The sequence below is a fragment of the Haemaphysalis longicornis genome, unplaced genomic scaffold (assembly GCF_048455015.1).
Source record: "Haemaphysalis longicornis isolate Haplotype H1 unplaced genomic scaffold, Haemaphysalis longicornis Haplotype H1 scaffold_3, whole genome shotgun sequence".
Lineage (NCBI taxonomy): Eukaryota > Metazoa > Arthropoda > Arachnida > Ixodida > Ixodidae > Haemaphysalis > Haemaphysalis longicornis.
The window spans coordinates 28,932,116-28,956,734 of NW_027526335.1; the positions used below are offsets into that span (position 1 = coordinate 28,932,116).

The 24,619-nt window shown below is 55.4% G+C and overlaps 1 protein-coding gene across 2 annotated transcripts in view; it reads right to left on the minus strand.

The window, feature by feature from the left end:
* Nucleotides 1-24,619, minus strand: part of Crp (transcription factor cropped) — a 73,585-nt gene that overhangs the window by 5,191 nt on the left and 43,775 nt on the right. For both annotated transcript variants that reach the window (XM_077702758.1, XM_077702757.1), the window contains exons 3-4: nucleotides 1,479-1,653; nucleotides 538-743 (exon numbers count right to left, since the gene is read on the minus strand). In XM_077702758.1, the coding sequence (XP_077558884.1) occupies nucleotides 538-743; nucleotides 1,479-1,653 (381 nt within the window). The remainder of the gene's footprint in view (nucleotides 1-537; nucleotides 744-1,478; nucleotides 1,654-24,619) is intronic.

Sequence of the window (24,619 nt, forward strand, 5' to 3'; positions counted from 1 at the left end):
GTCAGATAACTCGGCCCATCTGGCTTATAGTGAAACCAAGGCCAATAATGCTACCATGAGAATTAGCCCAGCATCACGGCGTTTCTCAAATGTTCTTCGACTACCACTACATGTGCATGTATTAAGGAAACAATTTACATTCATTATACTCAAGTTCCTCCGCTGAGCAGGCAATGTTCACAATAACAGAAAGGTGCTGTCTTTATCAGCGCTGTCGAAGCAGAGTGAAAAGTTCCTCTGCTTTGCAGACATGTGCAGAAATATGAAGGGAACACTGGTGCCATTCCAATTCACGTTTTGAGAACGCTGCCAGCCAAGCAACAAATCTATCCAAAGAAAAAATCTAACGCCTTCTGGTTGTCATTGCACTTTGACACAGGTGGCACACCTAAACCTTGTTTGTGTGCACCAAGTTGCAAACAAGCGGAAATGTTGCAAAATGGCTCTACCGGTACAGTTCGATCACCGCTCGAACCAAACATCAGTCCCTCATCGCCTAGGCTGCCTTCAGAGCGACAAAGTTCCCCATTTGCCCACCTCTTTCTTGATCTCCTTTGCGGGCGGTGCCTCCAAGATGCGGTCAGCGTAGGCCTGTGCCTCCATGCCCCGTGCCTGCTCCTCGAGGATCATGCGCAGCCTTCGCTCGCGCTCAAGCTGCATTCGTAGGTCCATCAGTTCGCGCAGCACCTCATCCTTGGTCTCCTGGTCCTGGGGGCTCATGCCAGCGATTCCCTCGTCATCCACTGCAGCAAGAAGTGACAGAGCATCGAGTTAGTTAACTCTGTAAAAGCAGCAGCAGCAACAACAAGAAACACACATTTTAATTAAGCCCAATTGAGAAATTAACAGACAAATTTCACTTGCACTGCAGTGAGAGGTGTGCCGAGAGTTGTAGCACTAGCAAATGGATAAGGAAGCTTCACAACATCCCAGAGAGATCAGTATAGCCCTCCCTTTGGTCGATAGACAGGAAGCAGTGGCAGGTGAAGAAGAAGGAAGGGGGCTAAAGTTGGCGAGTCTCTTTCACACAGACCGCAGCAGCACGTGTTACAAGAACAAGGCCACCAAACAGTCCAGAAATGAACGTACTCCACTGAGAGCTCAGACCTGCGCAGATGCTATGTTCGCACTGCGCGTACCTAACTGAAACAACACTACACTACTCCCCACAGCACACCTTTGGCACAAAGCAACGACAAAACTAATAAAAGCCTCTTCCAATGAACAGTCCCACAATCCGTGTCAAATGCAACCCATATTCACTCTCATACATATTTCCATGGTCCGTGATATATGGGGTGCTAAGGGACACCTCGTATATCAGGGAATAGCAGGTATGGATGTCCCGCTCCTACAGTTGCCTAAGGGTCACTAGCAGTCACCCAAAACAGTGGTATTAGAGTGCCGATTTTTTTGAGGATCTGGACATCCAAGGAGGCGAGAGGAAGCCAAAAAGAGAGAGGAGTGGGGGGACTCACAGCTGTCGGCCTTCTTGCGCTTGGGCAGGGGCGAGTCCGAGGAGGATCCTCCATCGCTGTCTTGGCTCATCTGGCAGTTGAGCAGCCGCTTGAGCTGGCTGTTCTGGGAGAGCAGGCGTGTCTTCTCCTGCTCAAGCTGGTATATGTACTCGGCCGTGTGCTGCAGAATGGCCGCCTGCACAGCGACAACAAGGGGAACAGCAGATCAGCACTTGCATGCACGGCCAAGCACAAACAACACCATCACCAGTGTTTGAAAATGAGTCCAGTCAGAGAGAGGGGAGGGAGACACAGTGGATGAGATCTCCTCCTATTAGGATTTACATGGCAGAGAAGAAGTAAATGAGCAGAAAAAGAGACAGGAAGCTGAAATGTAGAAGGATGAGGAGGAGTTATAAGTAGCAGCCAAGCCCATTTGTTCTTCATTCGAATACGACACAGACACAGTGAAATGGCACTAGAGGGGCAAAGCTCTCATTTCCGTACTGCAATCTAAACCTCCTCACACAATGCATTTCTTTGTGGGAAGGAGCCCACCAAAAATGACACTACAGCACAATATGCACTCCCGAATTTCAAACTTCCGAAAATCGGTAAATGGCTTGGGGCAGCAACACCGGAAAACACACCCAGCTGAAGCCCAATAGAATGAAGTTTGCCGGGGCCACAAGCTGTTTCGACAAAGCAGGAGCTTCATTCACTCGGTGGGTAAATGGAAATCTCACTAGGTCACACCTGGGAAATAAAATTTTGCTTGTTCAATCAGGACACCTGCAAAATCGGGTTTGGTTTCAGTTATTGCTTTCTTATTTCTTTCATAACTGAGACACTTGTGTTTGCCCACTACTTTGCTGCTGTATGGGGTTCTCGGGCCAGCCACGTTGCGTGCGACTGTCTTCCAACTTTCATCCGTAAAGTTTTCTTTACGGGAAATGAAATCATTCAGTTTTATTCTGCAGTTCCACACCTAGTCTAAGCGCGAGTTGCACGCTCGTGAGTGGCGGCAGCCAAGTGAGGCCGGAGCAGGACGGCCGTCCCCTCCCTCCGCGTAGAGGGACACGAGACGGCCTTCGCGGCGGCGGGCCCACATGTGCGCGCCCGGGGCTCTTGGGGCGGCGAGGTGGCGTCGAGCGGAAGTGGGGCGTGGGAGTCGGCAACAGCCAGTGGACCGGATGCCTCGATTCGAAGCGGATGCCGTCGAGAGCGAAACGACGACACGCGCGCCTAGGGGCTCCGACCGCGCCGCTGTCGATCTGGACGGCTACTCCGGCAGACCGTGTGCCCGCCCCAAGAAGCCTAGTTTCACACAAAAGTTGACTGACCCTTAAGCAACAGTCTCGCTGAGATGAACCGCTGCGTCTTTGTGCCTGCTCAGCGCCAGGAATTCTGCCGTTCTTGAATGTCAACGGGCGCGCGCGTTTTGAAAGGAGACTGCTATGAATGCGTGATGTTGTCTGCCTTTTAAGTGCAATGCACTTCTTAAGCGACCCTGAACCTGCGTCCACCGGCGATGTCCGCGCACGTGGAGATGGGCGCGCGCAGCCTGGCCGCTGACATGGCACATACCCACGTGGGGGATTGGCCAAGAATCGGGCGTGAGAAGGGCTAATGCACCTGCTTAAAGGAGTACTGACACGAAATTTCAAAGCTGACATCCGCTCTAGCAATCAAGTACAACGACAACACAAATAGGTGTCTGTGAATAAATGCATCTTTCTTTCTTTGTAGTTGTGTGTGTGTGTGTGATCTCTCTTTCGCGAACATTACCGAACCGCGCAAATTCAACTCGTGCATTCGCACTTTCACATTCTTCCCCTCGAGGAAATACGGGGAATTTTTTCTCACGTATTTCGCTTGTCGTCGCTGCAGTAGTTTATAAGCATATTAAGACCAAAAATCACGGAAACGGCTCGTGCCACGCTCAAAATATTCCCAGTAACGCACTACTTGCGCCGCGCGAAGTAACATCCGGCTGCGGTGATAAGGCATATAGGCAATTGGACATCAGAAAGGAAAATTTCTACGATAATTCCCAGGGCAGTGCTTTGCTTTTTGAGGCTAGAGCAGGTTGCTTGCGAACAAAGAGCTTTGTGGGGAAGTATTCACCACATGATGGGGTATGCGTGGTCTGCGGCAAAGAAACAGAAACTATGCGGCACATAGTGTTAGAATGCGAGGGTATCCATCCAAATCTACACGAGGGAAATATTCGGCTTCCAGAAGCACTCGAACTTAAAGGTAGCACAGAGGAAGTTAACTTGAAGGCTGTTGAGGCGACAAAAAGAAGATTAGAATGCTGGTGGACGAAAAGCAGAGAGGGGAATATTGCCTAGGACAGTTACCACCTGTAACAGGAAAAAAAGTATTTCGTGCCTGCCCTAAGCGAAGCTAGCATTAAACCAAGAGTATAAAACATAGCTATATTAGTCCTTTTTGGTAAGATGACACGTCATCACCCCGCAACGAAGGGTAAACCAATAGCAATCATCATCGTTGCCATTCTCAAGTTGTATACGAGTATGTTTGCACCTTTCATGTTATCCTGTGTAGGTCACTCTCTACGCGGAACCCCCGACAAATGCAGCGAGTTTTGCTAGCTTGTCGATATACTATCAACTAAATTCGATACTGATATGAACGACTTCTTTTTTTCTTCTGTGAAATAGGGGGGTATTAACCCGCCAAAACCATACCTGGACTCGTATACACGGACGTTTTCGTTTCGATTACGCGCAAATCCGGCGTCCAGCGTCGGCGTGACGCAGAGACGGCGCTAACATAATAAAAGCAAGGAAAAAGAAAACTGCGTGAATTAGGTGCGGGAATGGAAGCCGGGGACTACGAATGAGTCTTGAACACGCATCCCCTTGGTCCCCCCTCCCCTTTTCTCCGCACGTCGTCGTGGCGCTGTTTTGACAGAATGAACGTGCGTGCATGTGAAGGAGGGTGCCACTTTTCTTCTCGGAATTAAGAAAATCGTCGTGGTTTTAAGAATTAAGAACAGCTAAAAAGGCACGCAGTCACCAGAACTCATTTGTGTCCAACATCATCGTGTATATCGCATTACACCGGGCTGGCCTCGAGCCTAGGAAAAATTCATAGCTTAAAAATTTGTCTTTCTAGCGATGATCGACTGCTAACGTCACTGAAGCAGGATTCGTTTCATTTATACACGTTGCTTTTATTGCTGTCGATCCTAAATAACGGTACGCTAACAAAAGATGCACCAGCGGCCATGACGATGCATATAAGGTTCGTAGTTCTGGGTGACCCACTGCAAGCAAGAGTAGAGGAGTACAAGACCAGGCGAACACGTGCTCGGAGCGAGCCACGCGGACCGGCAGGCTCGACAGCGCCGCGACGGCCACGGCGTCGCACACCACGGCCAACCGACGTTCGGATTAAGGGGCGCGAAGTTCTTGCGAGACCTCCAACAACGGGGCTTCACCGCACACTGCGTCGCATTCCGGCGTAAACGGCCGTCATGATTAAACCGCCCAGGTGTCAAGGACCGCGCCGAAGAAGGGGCTCGCTGCCAAAAGAGTCGCGTCAGCGTCCCTGAATGGGTCGACAGCCACTCTCCGCTCGCAGCAGGAGGACGCAACGGTTTGCATACCGGCGCCCTCCTCCTCCAGGAAGAGCAGGTTTAACGTGGTTAAGCAGCACTACCCGTGTTTGCGAAAGCGCGCACTACCCAGGAGAGGAGCTACTGCTAGTATGGTATACGGCGCGCAGGGAGCCGGTTCTTCGTCTTCCAACACTTCCTGGAAGACGCCTTGGACCGGGCACGATTAATCGGAGCCGGCGATGACGCTCGCGGAATGCGGCTCAACCGAGGTGTGGCCGCCGCGCGCGCAATGCGGAGGCAATGCCCAGACCGCCGCGAACCAACGGAGCCCGCACCAAGTAGACGGCCGCCGCCAGTCTGGGCTCCGCGACGCTGGAAGCGGGTCGTTTTTGAAGTGAGAGCGGGCTTAAAGTGGGAAACAAAAGTCACGCCCGGGAACAAAACGCGAAGAAAAAAAAAACCGTAAACCTCAACTCTCGGAAAGAGAACAAACATTACGATCCGTTGACCACGGACGAGAAAATAAAATGTTACGCCATTACGGAACCGTTCCAATGTCGTGTTCGCGTTTGATTTGTTTGCTGACCTTCAAATAGCGGCCATAAACGCTTTGTTTAGAGCTTCGAGGTTTACAACAGTCACGACAGAATTTTTGCGTGGAAACCACCATCACGGGGAGGAGGGGAAGAGAGGAACTTTCATATCAAAGCGATATGGAAAGCATAGACTGGGTGGGCGCTATGGCGTAAATTCTTTGACACATGGCCAGGCATTTGTTTCATTGTGCGAGAGATAGCGAGAAGCCTCGCACCGGCGTCACTCGATGCCTGGAACGTAAAGGCATTTGAGGCGGGTGGGGGAGGGGACTCGCCTGCTAACATTCCTACGGGTTTTATTTACTATGACCCCCAGGCTGAAAGGGGCACTGACACAAAATTTTGAAGGCCAGATAACTTCGGAGATAGATTGGTGGGAACACATTTACATCATCTGCAAAATATCAGCGGCGAATACAGCCTAGAACATATTTAAAATCAATTTTAAAGTGTGCGAAACGCAACCGAGCAGCCAGCAGAGAACCACGCGCAATCGACATCCCGAGGATATCGTGTAAATAAACAACATCCAAACACGTCACGAGTTTGTGTTTGCCGCTTCCACACTGCCGGCGTTTTTCGCCGGCTCGCCCGGCTCGCCGCTCCAATCGGAGGGCCGGAGGGCGGAGCTTCTGCTCTCGAGAACGAACGACCCGATCGTTGGCGGCGGAGGCGCCGTGATTTCGTCAGCTCATCGGGCAGCTGGCCGCGACCGAAGTTCTACAGCGATTCCAGGCACTCTGTTTCTATTACTGTTTATTACCATTGGATGCGAAAACGCGCCGGTGGAACGAAAAGCCCACTGAGCTAGCCGCACGGTCGCTGTGCAGGCGGCGGCCACGGCCGCGAAGTGGCCCAGGCCGGCGCAGGTAGCTCGAGTGATAGCTTGTTACCGCTGCACGAAATTGTCCCCAAGTCCCGGCCATGGTGGCTTACATGAGAAAGGAGTTAATGATGCGATGGCGGGTTGCATTAAAAATTGTCATCTGCACCGCTTACGAGAGCGGCACTCGAATATCCGCCGCAGTGCTAAGCCGAACACATCTGTAGGCGGACCTGTAGGCAGACCGGCCGGCTACTCCCAGCGCGTGTCTTGCCACCCACCGTCTCGAGCGTCGCGCGTCGTTCTTTAGCCGCGGTAGCATTTGCACTCGCAGCGCCTGCGTCACATCCACGGTCGCTTTTTAATTAAGCGCCTCACGAGGTCAGTACGTGTGGGCATTCGCAGAAACTGCCGTCGATGCGGATTCGACAGTGCTACGGCGGCTCTGCTCTGTTATATCCCTCCGACGGTCACGTGGTCAGCTTTGTTCACACAAAATCCATCGTTTCGCGGCACTCGCTGAAACCGAAACTGCGACTGGCCGCGTTGAAAATGCCTCTAATTAAACCACCGTCGCACGCTGAAGCAAATGAGGTTTGTACAGGTTATAAGTAGGTCACTAGCTACTTATCGCAACAAAAAAAACAAGATGCAAAATTTTTGTGTCAGTGCCCCTTTAAAAACCACCGTGCACCAACACAAAAGGCTTTAAAAATACATATTAGTGTTCGCAACGGCACAGCTGGCTTATTGTAGAGAGATGTCACTTCTGTACTAGAACAAAAAAACCAAATGTTTGCTTGAAAGAAAACACCATCTAGTGAAAACTAGATAAACAAATATGCGTGTCTTGTTTATTTTTAATCTCAGTGAAGAAGAGATAAATTTTTAAACGAAGCAACTAGGAGACGTTAGGGACAATTCTATGAATTTGTAAAGCTTTTCCTATCGCTGCACGATGTTTTTGAGTCCGTGGTTCGTGAAGGAATAGTTAGCTGACTGGAGTTCCAAGGCCCCGTCGCGACAGGCCCGGCGGCGCTCTTGCAAGCCAAACCTTCCCGGCTCAAATCGACCGCATCGGAGGCCAATTCCGTTGCGCGTCGGCAGATGGCGCGACAGCCCCGCGGGGGACTTAAGAGGCAGCAGCGCACGGTAGCGCAACGAGAGAGGGGGGCGGGAAATGCGGTAACTGGCGTTCCGGAATCGTTTTATCGCCCCGCCGCTGGTACTGGTAGTAGTGTCGAAATATTGGCCGTGGTGCCGCCACATTCCGCAGCGTTCGCTGCCCGCTTCGGCGCGCTGAACTTGGGGGCCACGCGGGAAGGAAGAACGCCACAGCCTGCCAAGCTCGCGGAGGCAAACATCGCGCAGCTCTGCGGGCGGAGGAATGGTCCAAAAGTCAAGGCCACCGCGGTGTCGACCTTTCGAGAGTCGCGCGTGCCACGTGGCACGGTCGGTAAGCGCTGGTGCTAGCGAGGATCCCAAGATTGGCCCAAGGGGCGTAGACGGTTATTCGTGAACCACGCTTCCCTGGGGGGCGACACGTTAAGTTAAAATACGCCCAGAAATAACTGTGCGCGTTTATCAGCGGTGGAAGTGTGGTGGACCACGCGTCACACATCACTGCGGTTACAGTCGTTGCACGCTGATGCGGCTTTTGCTTCGCTGTCACATCCTACTTTCCTTCCTCGCCCTTGACTTTTCGTTCTTTTTTCTCACGGCTGCATAATTTCGTTTTCTTGGACTTCAGGGCTCGTCATGGTGCCCACTCGCAACGTTTCCGCCTAACAAATTATTTAGCAGTTCTTTGTCTGAGCGGTACGAAAATAACTCGATTTTAATGAGCGCTCGCGGAGCAGACGCGTGCCACCTTTCACCACCCCTGCGGACGTACGCGATGTAGCGGGCAGGTTACAATTCGCGCACGTCTCAAAAGACGGACCAGCAGCCTTCCTTTTCTTCTCGGCAGTGTAGAAGAGACCAGGGGCGGTATTCTCGTAACTGTCCCTTTTGCGTCCCTTTCATCGTGACGTACTTCCGGTTAAGAAGTGGACGTAGGCAGCATGAAGTAAGGTTGGCAGTAGGTTTGCCGCGCTTGGGTTACGTCACTTCCGGTTGTTTGCTTTTAGCCAATCAGGGCTCGCCAAAAGGGACACTTTTGAAAGCGACGCAAAAGGAACTAAACTCGAGAATACCGCCCCAGCTGAAGGTATTCGACAGGCGCGCACCACAGCCAATCACGGCGGTAAAGAGCAGGAAGAAAGCACGGCGCCCCCGTCTTAGCTGCGTCGCGTACTGCTCCATACGCCGCCTTCGAGACACGCCCGCGGGCGCGAGCCCCGCCAGATCGGGCCCCGCGCGGATCCATTGAGAAGAGGGCCGAATTCCTGGAGGCCCGGCGACGGCGTGGGAACGGGCCGCCTCGGCTTTGCCTCGCGGTGGTGCGGCATTTTTTTGGCGGGAGGGGAGACGGCGTCGAAGCCGTGGACCGGTTTGTTCCGGCGGCCGAGTCGCCCCTCGCGCCTTCTCCGCCGTTCCACGACGCGGGCGGCGGCGATACGAGGAGAGCATTCCTCTTTCGCCCGAGAACGACTCCCACACTGCTCGCCCCGGGGCCCGGCGGCAAATATCTGCGGCACGCGGCAGAAATGAACGAGCCGCTTCTTCTTCCGCGGACATGCCACCGCGGTGAGGACAGAACCAGCAAGAGAACGCGGGGTCACGCGCGCCCTAATCCAACCGGTTCGCGATATGCAAAGGGAGGCCCCCTTGCCCGGTAGTCTCGCTGCTCCTGCCTACTTCTTCCAGTGCCGAAGCTCCCCACCCGGGACAGCGGCGTGATGACGGCGGCGCAGGCTTTGAGCCAGCCGGCCGACGAGGAGCGGCAAAGGCAGCGCCCCTTGCGTAATGCCTCATCTGTTAAACGCGGTGGCCGCGGCGGCTACACTCGCCGCTTCGTCGTGAGTTCCGATTCCGGCCCGGCCGCATGCGACGCTAAGCAGGGCTCACCGTTTAACGAGGCCGCTCGAGGGCGGAGCAGCCATTCGCGCACAGAAGCAGCGCGGCCCCGCAACTTCGACCCCCCTGCCTGCGGAAACGCGTCGTCGGGTCTAAACCCTCTACCAGGTCCTGAACGTCTCATGGCGCCGCTTGACAGTGATAAAACTGTCACCGATGTTTCGCGAGCAGTTTCGGTAGGTGGTGTAAATAACAGGCCCGCACAGAGCCCCCATACCCCTCAACTTTTGAACAGCGTCATTATCATCATCACCGCCAGACTATTACAACCACAGGATCAACGCCTCTTCTCCCTGCGCGCAGACTCTGCCCAAGCGAGCGCCGGGGGTCGGCTGCGCAAGATCAAAGAACGGCACTCCGGAGGCTGGAAGACTCAACGGGCTGGCAGCCGAACCAGGCCGCCATTCATCAACGAAGTGCAGAAAAGCAAGAAGTCGATAACGTTGTTGATGATGATGATCGATAGTGGTATCCCCCCTTGTAGCATGACGTGTCATCTTACCAAAAAGGACAAAAAACCTATGTTTAATACTAGGGCTGCTTAGGGCAGGCTCAAAAAACTTATTCGGCACACAATACTTTTTTTCCTGTTACAGGTGGTAACTGTCCTAGGCAATATTCCCCTCTGCTTTTCGTCCACCAGCATTCTAATCTTCTTTTCGTCGCCTCGACAGCCTTGAAGTTACTTCCTCTGTGCTACCCTTAAATCCTAGGTCTTCTGGAAGCCGAATATTTTCCTCATGTAGATTTGGATGGATACCCTCGCATTCTAACACTATGTGCCGCATAGTTTCTGTTTCTTATTCGCAGACCACGCGTGCCCCGTCATTTTGTGAATACTTCCCCACAAAGCTCTTCTTTGTTCGCAAGCAACCTGCTCTAGCCTCAAAAAGCAAAGCACTGCCCTGGCAATTATCGTAGAAATTTTCCTTTCTGATGCCCAATTTCTCAGCCCAACTGCAGGCAGTGGGCGATCAGCATCGCGTCGTCGTCGTGCGGCCAGGAACAAAGTAGGTCCGTTCCGCACCGGTGGCGCGCGTGGTGTCCGACGAACAAGAAGGAGCCGCGCAGCCACGTGCAAGTCGTCGCTTACCCTCATTATAAGGTCACAAGGTGAATGTGCTCTTTGATTTCAAAAAAAAAAAAAAAAAAAAGAAACGGTAGAATCGTTGCAAAGCAAAACAAGCGCGCCCGCATCAGGTCAGTCAGGTCGGCACTCAAAGCATTTGACAGAATATCTTGGTCTTCAATCTCCACAAATGCGCCACAAACCTTCCCAGCTTGTTATTTTCGCGTCAACTTCACCGTAAGCGTAACACTTTCACTGTCTCAAGGATAAAGTCCGCCCAACGCTTACATGTATCCGCACGTGTAGACCACACAGCAATAAGTTTTTCGCGTGCTGGCATACTCCGCCTTTTTTTTTTTTAGTGACTGGAACGTCCTCCCAATGCTTGTTTTCTCCATTCATTCTCATCATCTTGTTCACTCTCACCGTCATATTCTTAAGTGTCCAGTACAGGACGAAGGCTAGACTGTGGAAGATGATGGTGTGGGTGGGTGTCTGCATGGTTGTACTTTGTCAAACTTGTTTTCTTTTACATTTGTCAACTTTCAACGAAGTTTCCCACGCAATACGAAGGGGGGAGGGGGAAAATGAAACCGTATTCTAAATCGCGCCGAAAAAGAGCACGGGGTAATCACACTCCCGAGGAGTATTCCGAACAAGGTGGAGATGCGTGAATTTTTTTTTCTCACTTTTTGCGTGGGCCTACCCGCATCGTTCTTTTTGGCGATGTAAATAAAACTCAATTTGACTTTGATGAAAAATCTGCGAACGCATCCAAAGCACGTTGTTTTATCGTACAAACCACGAGCCGCGTCATTCCTGGTACCGCTGTACTTATAAGATGCAGTACCAACAAGCCCAACAGCATGCTGTACTGGAACGATTGTTCTCGAAGTAACAAGAAGCCTGAACTTTTGCACAAATTGATTCCAAGAAAAAGACAAGGCAGTGCACGCAAAAAGACGCTAGCGAGGAAGCCAACCGGGTGAACGCACAAGCCTCGACTGCGGGCAACTTAATAGCAAACCAACCCAGTCAACTCCCCCGCCAAATGCAAAAAGAAGCAGACAGACAGGGACGGCTCGCGGACGCACGAAGTGACAGCTGCAGTCACATCCGACACCGGTACAAGGCGACCGAGCGAAGGAAAAAGAATAACAAAGGAGCCGGCGAAACATTTTCGGCGGGCTTCGCATTCGCGGGCCATGCGGCGAAGCCCAGCGCGCGCAAGCGGACGCAACTTGGGGGGGTGCTGTGTCGTGCCGGAGGCGGCGCACCGACCAAGGACGAAGTGCGAGGAGGCAGAGAGAGAGGAGGCATGCCGGGGAACAAAACAATCAGCGGCTGCGCGCGGTAGCGGCAGCAGCGAACGACGCCATATGTTCCGTCAGCTGAGCCGCCGTCGCGCCGTCGCCGGTGACGCACGCGGCCGCGTTGGCGCGGGAAGCGACGCGGCGGCAGCCTTTGCGCCTAGTCGCAACGCCAAGCTAAACCTGGCAGCGCCGTTCGCACTCGCCCAAACACACAGCGTCGCGCAAGCTGTACGGGAAGTGGTCACGTTCCCCGGTGGCGGCACTGTCATCCGGCGCGTGCTCCCTTTCGCTTGCGATGGCAATTCGCTCGCGCAGCGCAATGCGGAACCCGCGGTACGCAGCTGATGAAAGATGAGAAATTAATTGCATCAGAGCTCGGCCTGAACGCGCGGTGAGCCGGTGAAGCTACTGCCCCCCCGCAGGAGCCGTCCAGGTCCCATTGTCCGGCACAGAAGGCAGCCTTCTTAACCCCCCCCCCCCCCCCCCCCCCCCAAACACTTCGATCGGCGCCCAACGCAGGCAGCTGGCTAACGAGAAAAGGGCCCGGCCTGCTAAATTTGGCGGCGACAAAGCCACGCCGGCGTCTTCCCCCTCCCCGCCGGCGACCGAGAGACGGCCGCTGGGGTTCGCGGTCTGGCCCTTATGGTTACTTTGTGGCTAAACTTAGCCGCGCCGTTCTGCCCCCGAAGAGGCCCGCCGTCTAGACTGCGCGCACTTGGGATCCCGCGAAAGAAGGTGTCGGCCGGGAAAGGTCCCCCCGCGCTTTTGTTTTTCCAGGAGGCGCGCGTGGGCAGTCGGTCAATCCGAGCACGGCGTCCGCTTCCAGGCTCGCGTACGAGAGGAACAAGACGGGCACACGTCGCTGAATCGCGCCACAGCGTTCGCACCCGCTGCCAGCTACTCCCACAAGGAACCCCGGCGTCAGCTGAGCGGCGGATAACGTGACCCCGCGACGCCGGACAGAAAGAAGCAGGGAGAGCGAGGGCCTCGTTATCCAGTCCTCGCTAAGGACTTCCCGAGCCGCGCCAAGCGAGGCCTGACGGCTCGCAGGCGGCGGGCATCGGTGTGACGCAACCCGCACTGCCAGGGAGAAAGTGCGCTGCTCGAGACAGGTAGCGGCGGTGCAGGGCCGAATTGGGACGACTCGCAGCGTGTTCGCGCGGCAAAGCGGTTACCCCGAGCGCGCGTCTTCTCCAGGCCAACCCACGTGCGTCACTCACGTCACCGCTTCTTCATTCAGGGAAGCGCGAAACGGGGCCGGCGAGTCGTGCCACGCGCGCGCCATACCCGGCCGTTCATTGAGAAACGGCCGGAATGCGGAAGCCGCCAGCTGACTGGGCCGACCGACCTCGGCAGCGGAGGCTGAGTCAACCGCGTGGGCCGCCCCGTTTCCCCAGTCGCCTGCGCGCCTCGTTAGTCATCTCTGGAGAACGGTCACATGCGCCAGCCATCGACGAGCAGCAGATTAAGGTACACGGCTCGCTTCGCGCAACGTGACCGAGCTTCTTTTAACCCACTGGGCGATAGTAAATCAGAGAACACAACCTGTCTAGTCTGTGTTCAGCTCAAACTCTGGATCAATCAATCCTATCGTAACCCATCGCGCGACAGACACACGAGACGGGAGCCCCACGAGTACCCCCCCTCCGTTCTGATCGTGACCGGAGGAGGTGACGAGACCGGCGCCCGAAAAGAATACCGGGGCAGCGGCTCCCTCGCGCGTGTGTACGTGCGCCGCCGCACGCCGCCGTCATCCAGCGCGACCTCAGAGCGGCGCATTCCAGTCCGGCGAGTGAGACCTTGTCCCTTTTGGAGGAACTGCCTCGCCGCCGCCACACACGCGCGCGCGCGCGGTGGTGCTTCGCGATTTTCCCGCGGGATGGCGACGGGTATTCCTTTGTCGTAACACGCACCCGAAATCACCGGCGGACGCACGCGACACCCAGCGATATGAGCTGCTCTTCACAGTTGGGCACCTCAAAATAAGAACCCGTTCGACACGCAGTTTGGCGGTCTACCCAGGAAAGAGGTACCGTTTTCGAAATCATACCCGTGTTCCTTAACACCAGGGGCCTGGGAAACAGGCTGCCTCAATGAGCACAAAGGTCCCACATTTTTTTTTCTAAAAACCATCTCGCGCTCTTGCAAGGGCCAAGCCGGCGCGCTGAGTTGCAGGCGGCGTTATTTCTTTGGACGGTTGGACAACTGGGCATGCACAAGTGGATTATAGTGCACGCAGTACGACCTGGAAGTCACCATTCCGCACCTTCCAAACCGATCAATCCAGTTGTCCATCCTCCTGAGGCCTCCTCGTACTATACCAAAAAAACTTCCAGCATTTCAAGTTCTTGGTTCCGCTCGTCGTCGGCCCCGGCGGACTACGGTCCGACGGGCGGCCGCTATCGCGACAACCGCCAGCGGCAATTAAAAGGCCGGTAGCAACAAGTAGGCGGCTCGCGGCACAAAGCCGCCGCGCCTCGATAAAGAGCGCCGCCCCATCGACGCGAGTTGAACCGCGACTGAAACGCCGCGGGGGGCAGGCGCGAGCGGACAATTCATGTACTCGCAAATTGGACCAAGCCAAGCGGCGCCAAGTGCCTACACGCCTAAAGAGGGGCTCGACCGCCGCGTGCGACGACGACAGCCGGTGCGAAGAGAGAGGGAAAAAAAATTGCGATGACAATAAACCGGCAATGCGAGCGGCCGAACGAGACCGCGTCCACCTCCAAGATAGTAAGGTCGGCAGGAAGATTCCTCGTCACCAAACACGAGCAGCTGAATAAGTGAGCCCCCTCCGAAAAGACCGCGTATTTAACTTTCCGCGCACTCGTTTCGGTATCAAACTGCCAACCTCCGACACTCAAAACGGGGCGCCACGGCGTCGCCGCTCTAGTCTAGGTGCTGGTGTCAGGGCGAGTGTCGGCAGGAGCACTGCCCCGGGCCGTCCGGCGTCCGAGTATCACTGGTGGATGACGCTGTCCAACGCGGAGACGAGCGTGACAGGAACGCGGCGGTGCATTGTGATCCGACGCAAGCGGGGGTATTGTTACAATGAGCAGTTGCGGGTCTCTAAGCGCTCGTAAATATCGTGAACATTTTTTTATTATTATTATTGGAATCTGACCGTGTGAGATGCAGGAGACAGGAACAACGCTTAAATATTCGCCGACGTCGAGAGACGATAACAACGTTTCGACATCGTTGGCGACCTGCGGACAGCCAACCAGCGGCCCACGAATACTATTCGTTCCGGCGGGCCCTTTTACAAGATTTCGGTCACCGCCAAATGACTGTTCCTCGTCGTCAAACAAGGGACAGCTCGCAGTCCCGCGCGCAGCCCACAGGAGTTGACTTCTTGGACGTACATCCCTGGCGACCATGTCCTCTTTTGCCTCGCCTTAATTCAGTGTTCGAAGTATCCCCCGGATTTACGCCACGTGTCCATTGAAAGCCGTTTCACCGTGACTCCTTCTCCTAGCTTTTGCAAAATTTAACTTACAGCGACGCCAGGACACTGCGGCGCAATCTAGCTGCACGGGATTACGAATCTGGGTGCTGCTGAAAATTACGCCAAACAAGGCCGCTTCCAGTATCGTCAGCACAGGCTCAGTAAGGATGACATTCCAGCGCCTATGCAAGGTAACAACGGGTCGTTCGAAAGCTGCGTCGTACACGCGAGCGGCGCCTCCTAAGCGTACGCCGCCTCGGCCGCTAACGACGCATCGCCGACGCTCGTCCGCTTTTGTTTCTTCCCTGCCGCGACCAAGGCGGCGAAACAGGACACAATGGTGACCCCGCTCCTCCTCCTGTTCTTCAGCGCGGCGGGAGGGGGAGGACGCGGTCAAACACGGGGTCAACGGGGGTCAAGGTGTCGAACCAGTCGACCCCCGCGCTCTGAGAACGCCGCGTGCCGCCTTTCGCACCGCTTCCACGCATACTGCGGCCGTCCTCCGACTCCGAAAAGCCGCGCGGCGGGACAAAAAATCCAGTACCGAACTACAAATCGTTGCGGAAACTTGGACTCCTTTTGGAGTCAACTAAAGTCACTAAATAAAGGCTTTTAGAGTATCGGCACTCTTTTCTCTCATTGTTATGTGCCGCCGGGATTTCCATTGGTCGGTCGGCACCACGTGATGTTTGTTTACATATGGGCGCAGCCATTTTGTTTTTGGGCGCCTCTCCTCTCTCTCTCTCGGCTGCGCGGGCGCTAGAGCGGCCGGTCGCACTCTGCCCGTCACAACCGGCGGCGGTTTCGTTCGGAGAGATGGCAACACTGCAAGCCAGAAACAAAATGGCCCCCAGACGCCTCCGGGTGCGCGAAGTGGCGGTACTCTTAAGCGTAGCTTATTTAGTGACGCTAGAGTCAACGCTATACGAAACGTTGCGTTCCGGGCATTTGGCATCTTGCACGGTACTCGACAGTGCGACCGATCGGAAACGTACAAGCGCAAACCGGCTGCGTGCTGTGCCGTAGTTCGAGGGGCCGAAGGGTGGACTAGCGTCACTAAATAAGCTACGCTTAAGAGTACCGCCACTTCGTGCACCCGGAAGCGCCTGGGTGGCCATTTTGTCTCTGGCTTGCAGTGTTGCCATCCCTACCAACGAAACCGCCGCCGGTTGTGACCGGCCGCTCTAGCGTCCGCGCAGCAGAGAGAGAGAAAGAGGAGAGGCGCCCACAAACAAAATGGCTGTGCCCATACACAAATATCACGTGGAGCTCACCGACCAATGAAAATCCTGGCGGCACATAACAATGAGAGAAAAAAGAGTGCCGATGCTCTAAAAGCATTTATTTAGGGACGCTAGGGTAGGCCGGTCAAGGTGCGGACCGCACAATTTCATTGTCCAAACGGTGGACCGTTCAAAAAGCTAGAGCAAACCACTTTAGAAACACAATTCCCCACTCGGCAAGTGTTAACCTTTAAAACGCACGCACATCAGCAACAGCAGGACTACAGGTACCGCAACAAGCCGACGACCGCTCAACGCCCACAGCCGCGCCGCCAAAAAAGGGAGACCCCTACGAGAGCCAGAAAAGGAAGCCGCCCGGGCTAAACGACTGCAGCAGCGCGAGAGCTGGTTAAGGCAGCACACGGAAAGACGGAGACAGAAACAGGGGGAAAAACGACGGGTCCACCAGCAGCAATAGCGCCCCGTTGTCGTCGCCGTTGAGCGGGAGGGGGCGGCTGTGTTTCAGCCCAGGTGCAAAATGAGCGGCGCGCGCGCGCGTCGGCACTCGCGTAATTAAGCCATCAGCGAGTCCCGCTCGTTAGGGGGAATCCGGAAATTGGCACCCTAGCCGCGGCGTACACCAGTAGGAGTCCAGGCGGCGGCGCAAGGCGAGCAGCTCCGCCTTCGCCGCTCGGCGTCGTCGAAACAGCGCGAAATCGCTGCCGCCGCCCGCGACACAAACTCCTCGCTAGCGTGACTCGCTTTCGAGCGACGCGATGACGACGAAACCGAGCGCCCGCTCTAATTACAGGCTTCCGCGGCGACTTCAGTGCGCGGCGTTCGTAGCGACGACATCAGACGACGTTGCTGTTGTTGCAGACCCCGTCGTCTTCGTCTAGCGCAGGGGTTCCCGCGCGAAACGAGCTCCAGGTTCAACTAACGCTCGCGCTTGAAAAACATCGCGCGACCGCGATCTAATGCCAACGGAATAGTAGACGCAAGGATGCACCTTTTATCAGTTGATTCCGGCGCCGAAAACCCGCTAATTACTTCGAAGCACCGAGACGGCTGCGTGCTTAGAACGAGGGAGGTTTGAACTTGCCGAGATTTCGAAGAACTGCGAAAGCTTGCGATAGTGGCTACACGTACCTTTCAGTAAGTTCTGCGCGTTAGTGTCGCCCTACCCCTTCGAAGACTTAGAAAGCTTTGTGTTTCCTTCATTTGGCGGGGACAAGAGAGAACAGCCGTCTCCTGACCTCGCGACCAGCAGACGGGAAAAACAGCCGCCCGGAAGGTCCATTCACTCGGCGCTGACGGGGAAATGGCGGGGGGCGAGGAGGAGGCGACGGGGCGGACGGCTCAATCCGGAAGGCGGACCCCGCGCGTCAAGTAGTGCGGCCCGTCAACGCGTCTTCTCCGCACGAACGAGCGGCCCGAAGAAGCGGAGCAGACGATCCGGTGGCTGATAAACAATCGACGCTCGCGAGGCTGTAGACGTAGTAGCGCAACGCAATTGTGCTCAAGCAACACCTCGCTGCCAGTGCACTCCTCCTCCGGCTATCTATCGCCTGCCACTCGGCAATCCTGCTCGAGTTTGAAGCTTCTGCCGCCGCCGGTCAAGGCGGGGCAAAAAAAAAAATAAAGTCGCAGGGGCCGGGAGATAAACGGCCTTGTCGCGACAACCGCGGCTCGGCAGAAGATGCACGTTGTATCTTTCGAGCAGCTTCGTGCCAGGCACGAGTGCTGGCCGTTTGAGATCGTCAAAAGTGGCACCGCCTCAAAACCCAAGCACTCATGAGCTGTGGGTGAATGCGAAATCATTGACATCCGACTGGACGTCCCAGCCAAACGGGAATCCGTGCAACGGCCGCGAGCTTCTGACCACAGCTGTCATCGCCATTTGACGGTCCACTTGAGTGGGTAGCGCCAAATACTGTCCACTGCGCATTCCAAGAACGCGCGCTGTGGATGTGGACGGAATAGAGGGCAAGCAGCTCTCCGCAGTATATTAAAGGGACCCTGCAACACTTGCAGAACGTAGTCATCCAACACACCCAGAACTCACATTAGGGGGTCGCAAAGTACCCCCGCCAAAAATTACTGCTCTGTCTGTGCCCATCAGATAACTTGGAAACTCGCTCAAAAGATTTTTCCCTCTTTCCCGGTCTTGACGTTCTTCGACGGCCCGAATGACGTCACTGAGGCCATGTAGCGGCTGCTGGCCGGTTTTCTTTCAGTTGCAGCAATGAACGCTTTTCGATAGCAACTTTAAAAATAAAGCCACAAAAACAAAGAACAAGCGGAAGGCGTATATCGTGCGACGAGCAAATCACGCAGTGGTGCTCCGTGCTGGCGATAACTGTAGCTTTCGCAGTGCTTCCAGACGCGAAGGAAGGAGTGAAAGCGTTTACCTAAAGTGTTGCAGGGTCCCTTTAAAATTGGAGCAAACTGGGAGCCCGAACGAAACAAACGCTGTCAAAGCAAAGGGCAAATCCAACGACGCTCTTCGTAGGCACCACCGCCAGCGTGGCGGCCGATTACCGACGGTGAGGTCGTCTAGCAGGCCGCTCCCCGCCGAAGCGCGCATAGGAGCTCGCAATCGAGCGCTCTTCCATGTCTGGACGGTGAGCCAGCCGCCAACGGAAGCTGGCTAGGACCAACGCCTCCTAGATACAAATAAAGCCCCCTGCACTGCTTCATCACCTGTGTGATATTTTATCGTTCACCACCGCAGACCTCAGTCGCACCTTGACTATCGCCAGTTTGGGCTTCGGTTTCACAATCAGGAGTGATGTGGCGACACGCTCCCGAGGGCGGGAAAAACAAAGGTCGCGCTTCCTTGTTTTGGAGGTGTTTCCTCCGGCCCGTCCTCGAGCAGTGCGGCGCGTCCCCCGCCGTCGGTCACCGACAGGGCGTGCGAGACGGGAAGACATCAAGAGAAGCGGGCCACAGAGCCGGTGAGAGCAGCCGAAACGAGAGCAGCGAGAGAAAGAGATCGCCGCCGCCGCCGTCGTCTTCTTCTCGGGGCGTCTGGGCGGCCAAAATAGAAGGTGTGGCTGGCGGGCCGGCTCAGTCAGATGCGCGCCGGCGGCGATCACAATCGCCTCTCTCCGGGCCGAGCGAATGCTTCACTTTGACGCCCCGCCAGGTAAGAGAAGAAGCCGGCGCCGCGGCCGCATGCAGCGGCGTCGCGAGCTGTAGCTGACGTAACGTGACGCTGTCACCCTAACGCCTGCCACGGAACGCTTTCCAAGTGCGCTTTCGGGGTGCGTCACCGTTTGTCAGGCACGCCAGCCGACGCAAATACTGTGGTTGATTCCTTTGTCATAGGAATCGGTAAAACACAAAAGTGAAATGTGCAGCTGAGCATGGCGGCTGTCTTGCGGGTGTACTTGGCGAGCGACGCCCTACTGGCGGGTCGCTTCGGCAAAGGTGTACTTGCGTCATTTTCATGACGGATATGACGTCAGTGATCGCTTGGTGTATACCGGCATAAAACATTTTCGTGTTGAAATATAGAACCCCAAAAACGAAAAACCCTAAAGTATAACGTCCTCTTTAGTACTAAAGGTTGCTCCCCCGCAAGAAGCCCCTGTGTGCAGGGGTGCACCCTTTACAGGCCGCTTGCTTCGTTGTACTGGCGTTACTTCCGTGAAATCTTCGTGAATCCCGGAATAGAACACTTTCGTGTTAAGAAACGAGAATAAATAAATCCGTACCAAAGCGCCCTCGCTTTCAGCTGCGACAAAGTCGTGCAGGACTGTTTGGAGTAACAAACACACCAGCAGTGTCTTGTTTTCAAGCCCACAACCCGCACGCAACAAATTCACATGAAGACCGCGGGTAGAACAGAGCCAGCACTTCGCCGACTGACGCGCATGACCGCACCGACGGAAACTGCGGTCGACCCGAATGACTTAAAAAATGGCGCGAAGGTCAAGCTGGCGAGAGTCTACCGAAAGCGCATTCTACGAGCAAGCAGAAAAAGAACCGCAAAGTGGGCGGTTATCTCAAAAACCTTCCTAAATCAGAGTTCGGTGAACGCGTTCATGCAACAGACGTCGCCAAAACTGCAGCCGCCGGGAACAAAAAGGTCGCGGGACGTTTCTCAGCGTCTCCCAGTGAACACGTCTACGCGCCAGAGGAAAGTCGACGTTCTGAGATTTTTGCTCCCGTTCAAGGCAAGTGGAAGTCACGACCCGCAAACAAATTACTTCGCAGCGCACGCCGACTGCGTCATCCTTTCCCACAAAACCGTCCGGTTCGGAGTGCATAAGCTTAATTTTTTCTCGACGCTTAACTGTGCCCGACGTGTCCAACGCGCGCATCTCCGTGGACACCAACCAACGCGCTCGCGAAGCCTGCGTGGGAGAAGTAGTAGAAAAACACGGACCGAAAAGGAAGCCAGACGGCGCTAATCGCGGTGGGGGCCAACTTCGGAGGAGGAGGAGGCTACAGCCGTGACCAGGCCGCCGCTTTCTTGGTTCCGTGGGCCGACGGACACGAGAGGAAAATGGACGCCGCCGCCGCCGCTCCACCCACCTCCCAAGCGCACGGCCCCGCCGCGTCGTGAACGCGTCAGCGGGCCGGACAACCGGCCTTAGAGTAGTCATCTCTCCGTAGTTTCGTGCAGCGAAAGATCAAAACCCGCCGCGCTAACTAGAAACACCGAGGCGTTTCTATTTCTACTACGCAAGCAGCATTGCTCACATTGTTCTTGTTCAAAGAACGAGGCGCCGGTGGGGGAATCAGCTCTACAGGGCAACACCAAATCCACAACACACTTTGCCTCGCACAGTCACTAAGCCGTGTAGTACTTCGCATGGCCGATCCCTTAGTTGTGTGCAGAACGCGCGCGCACTCTTAAGGCGCGTTCCCACTATAGGCCGACGCGACGGCGACGCCGACGAGTCGCCAAACCATCGGCCAACTGCCGAGTTGACCGCCCGCGCTGTCATACTACGCCGACGGCGACACAAACACGTCGGCCGATGGAAAGTCGCCGTAGTGTGACTGACTCGCCGACCGAAGACGCCAGCAAAACCGGTCGTCCGACCGGTCGCCGGACGCGTCGTCGGGAATCGACCGAGAAGCGAAAACTGCTCCCCGACAACACTAGTGCCGCAATGAATGCGGCTCTACTTTGATAGTTTCTGGAGTGTAATAAACTCAGTAACGTCTGTGACGCCCATACAACTCAACACTAGCGCTGATGCAATCCGTATTTTGGCGTTCGACGCTTCGGCCATGCTCTTCGGCGACGCCGCTACCCCGGAGCTGCTAACTGCAAATGCGTGTGCGATCGGCTCGCCTGTAGAAAATGTAAGGTCAGTTTCGTACAGAATAAGAGTTACGTAGGGTAATTTGGGTAATAAGGCATCAATATCGGCGAAGGTTTTTCATGTGAAACGTAAAACCAAAGTACGGCAAGCACTATCCCCGCAGTGGGAAATCGCAGTGGCAGCCGCGCACACACATTATTGCGAGCGCTTTCGCGAAGCAGCGGAGTTTATGGCGATAAGCTATTGTGGGGGCTTCAGGGAACCTTGCTGTGCAAGCGCTATTTAAGAAATTTCAGTTTACCAGCCAGGAATTCTGTAAACCAGCTAGTAAACACCGACGTATGACACGGAAGGATGGGCCTCCATCTGTTACCCAGGCTATTTCGCAATGGGGCAGCATTTGGGCCGTGGCGCAGTGCTCTCGCGCGTCGCGCCCGTGCGCTCAACGTTGCGGGTTCAATTCCCGGCGGAGGAAGTTTTTTTTTTTTTTTTGTGTGTGTGTGTGAGCGGTTTTTTAAGGGGTATGGTTTGCGCATCCAATTTGGGAATCGCGTGATTTTGAGAAGCAACTACATTTGCAATTAAATATTTCCTTCGAAACAGCGAGTGGCGTCTTGAGCCACAACAATTAATTTCCCTTTTCTTAATCGCACCGTGTTTCTCGAAAATGCGGTACCATGGTGCAAAATCAGGCCTTCTCCATTAGAGGAGGTTAAATTTCTGCTGACGTACGCACTAATTTATATGCATATTTTACGTGCTACAGAGGTCTTTTCGCCGGGGGTTAACATCCATATTATTACTGCCGCGGCAGCAGCGCACAGCTCTTTTTTCTTTGTCCGTGATCTAACAAGAAGTTGAGGAGTACATACAGTACAAACAGCGCACACGCCAGTACGCACGAATGGCTTCAGTCGTACTGCGGCGACACGATACTCCAAGTTTGACTAGAGAAAGAAAGATCCCCGGCGGAGAGGCGAGGCGGCGGAGTCGGCCGTCGCGGGGCCGTCGGTGTGGGACGTCGCGCGGCCGTCGGTGCGGTGTGACAAGCGCGTCGGCCGACATCGCGGAGACACCGACGCCTCGCCGATTTGTCGCCGACGCCGACGGTTGGGCAACGGTCGGCGTCGGCGCGGTGTGACATGGCCGCCGACAGCTCGCCGACACGGTGTTGGCCGACCAAATCGGCCGATGGTCGGGCTAGTGTGACCGCGCCTTTAGCGCACGACCGCGGCGCGCTGCCGACAGACGACGACCAATCGCGGGGCCCCGCGGCGGGACGCCGCTCCAATCCTACGAGGCAGTTAACTAAGACAGCGGATCCAAAGATGATAGTTTCCACAAAAGTGTCCAGCAGCACTCAATCAGCTGGCAGCTAGGTGACCTGCTGCTTTCAGTAGCCTAAAGGCCTCGTTCGCGCTTCGGAAAACGCCGCTCTAAAGCAACGCCGGGACGCGCTTCCTGAATAGGACGTGCGATCCCGGCAATCCAACACCGTGTTCCCAACCAAGGCCGAACCGCGAGGCCAGGCAACACTCACTAAGGACCGCCTTCACGCATAGCTCTGGCCGCTCGCGGCATTACTCAATACACGCACGGTGTTGAAATAGACTTGATGAAGACCCCCACCGACGGCAACGGAAACAGCCTAAAGCATCTAACCTATACAGACCGGCGAGCCAAAGTCGATCAGTGCGCAATCTCACGCGGGCGGCGGCGGTATCAGCCGTGGTCATACGGCACCATTATGCTGCACGAAGAGTCCCGAACAGGGTCATCGGGTCAGCCGAGCGGTCAGCCCGCAGACGCTCTCTGTGCGGGCCGCCAGCATTGGGGCGGCGGTGCGAGCGAGGGGGAGGGCGTCGGCCTTCCGCGACCTCGGCGCGGGAGAGGGGCGCGCGCCAAAACAAACCCACGCCGCTGGAACGGCCGCCGGCGGCCCCCATCCCGCCAGCGAGACTACGACGCAACCCAAACAAGCAGGAAAAGCGTCATAATCGGCCCCTTACGCCGTCAACCGGCTGGAACTGTCTCGCATAACAGCTCGCCCCCTTTCCTCCCCGTATGCTTTCGTCTTTTTACCCCTCCGCGTGCATGCACGTCTCCTTTCATTCGTTTCTCCAGCAGTGCCGCTACCTGCCTTTCGGATGTCCCGGTATTACGCAATTCATACTTACTTCCGAAGACCCGCACTGTGCACAAACTCATTTTCTTTTGGGACAGTTCTGGCGGCGCTGTTGAGTGCGCCTGCTTCCCAAATTCAGCTAAATGTTGACACAACCGCCGATCCCTCTAAACGTGGCTAATTCCCATAAAATATCGCGACCTGCCTACTCTCACACACCGAATGCGAACTTCTATCAAGCGCAGCGTGTAGTGAGGCACAAGTGATCCTCACGGACGCCTGGTCGCGCGCAGGGTCGTTTATCCCCACCCCCTGCCTCCTGATTCGTCAGCGGACCGTGGGAATGCATGCAGCAGCGCACGACGGAACTGATCGCGGCGGCGACACAGCCTTTGGCCACCTGTTCCACCCGACGCTCGCTATTTAAGATCCTTCCCCTCCGCCAACTTGCCACCAAGCAGACCTTTCCACGTCGTCGGCCCCTTCGGCGGTGTTCGTGGAAGCCGCGGTCGACCTACAGACCCGACCCGTATGATTCCGATGGCCGCTTGCCAAGTGTGTGGCGCCTATCCTTCAGGGCCTCGGATCACACGGGAAGTCAGAGGACATCTGGGCCATTCCAGCGTTTCTCATGCGCCCGCAAAACGCGTGGGTTTGTCGTGCGCAAATGTGTTTC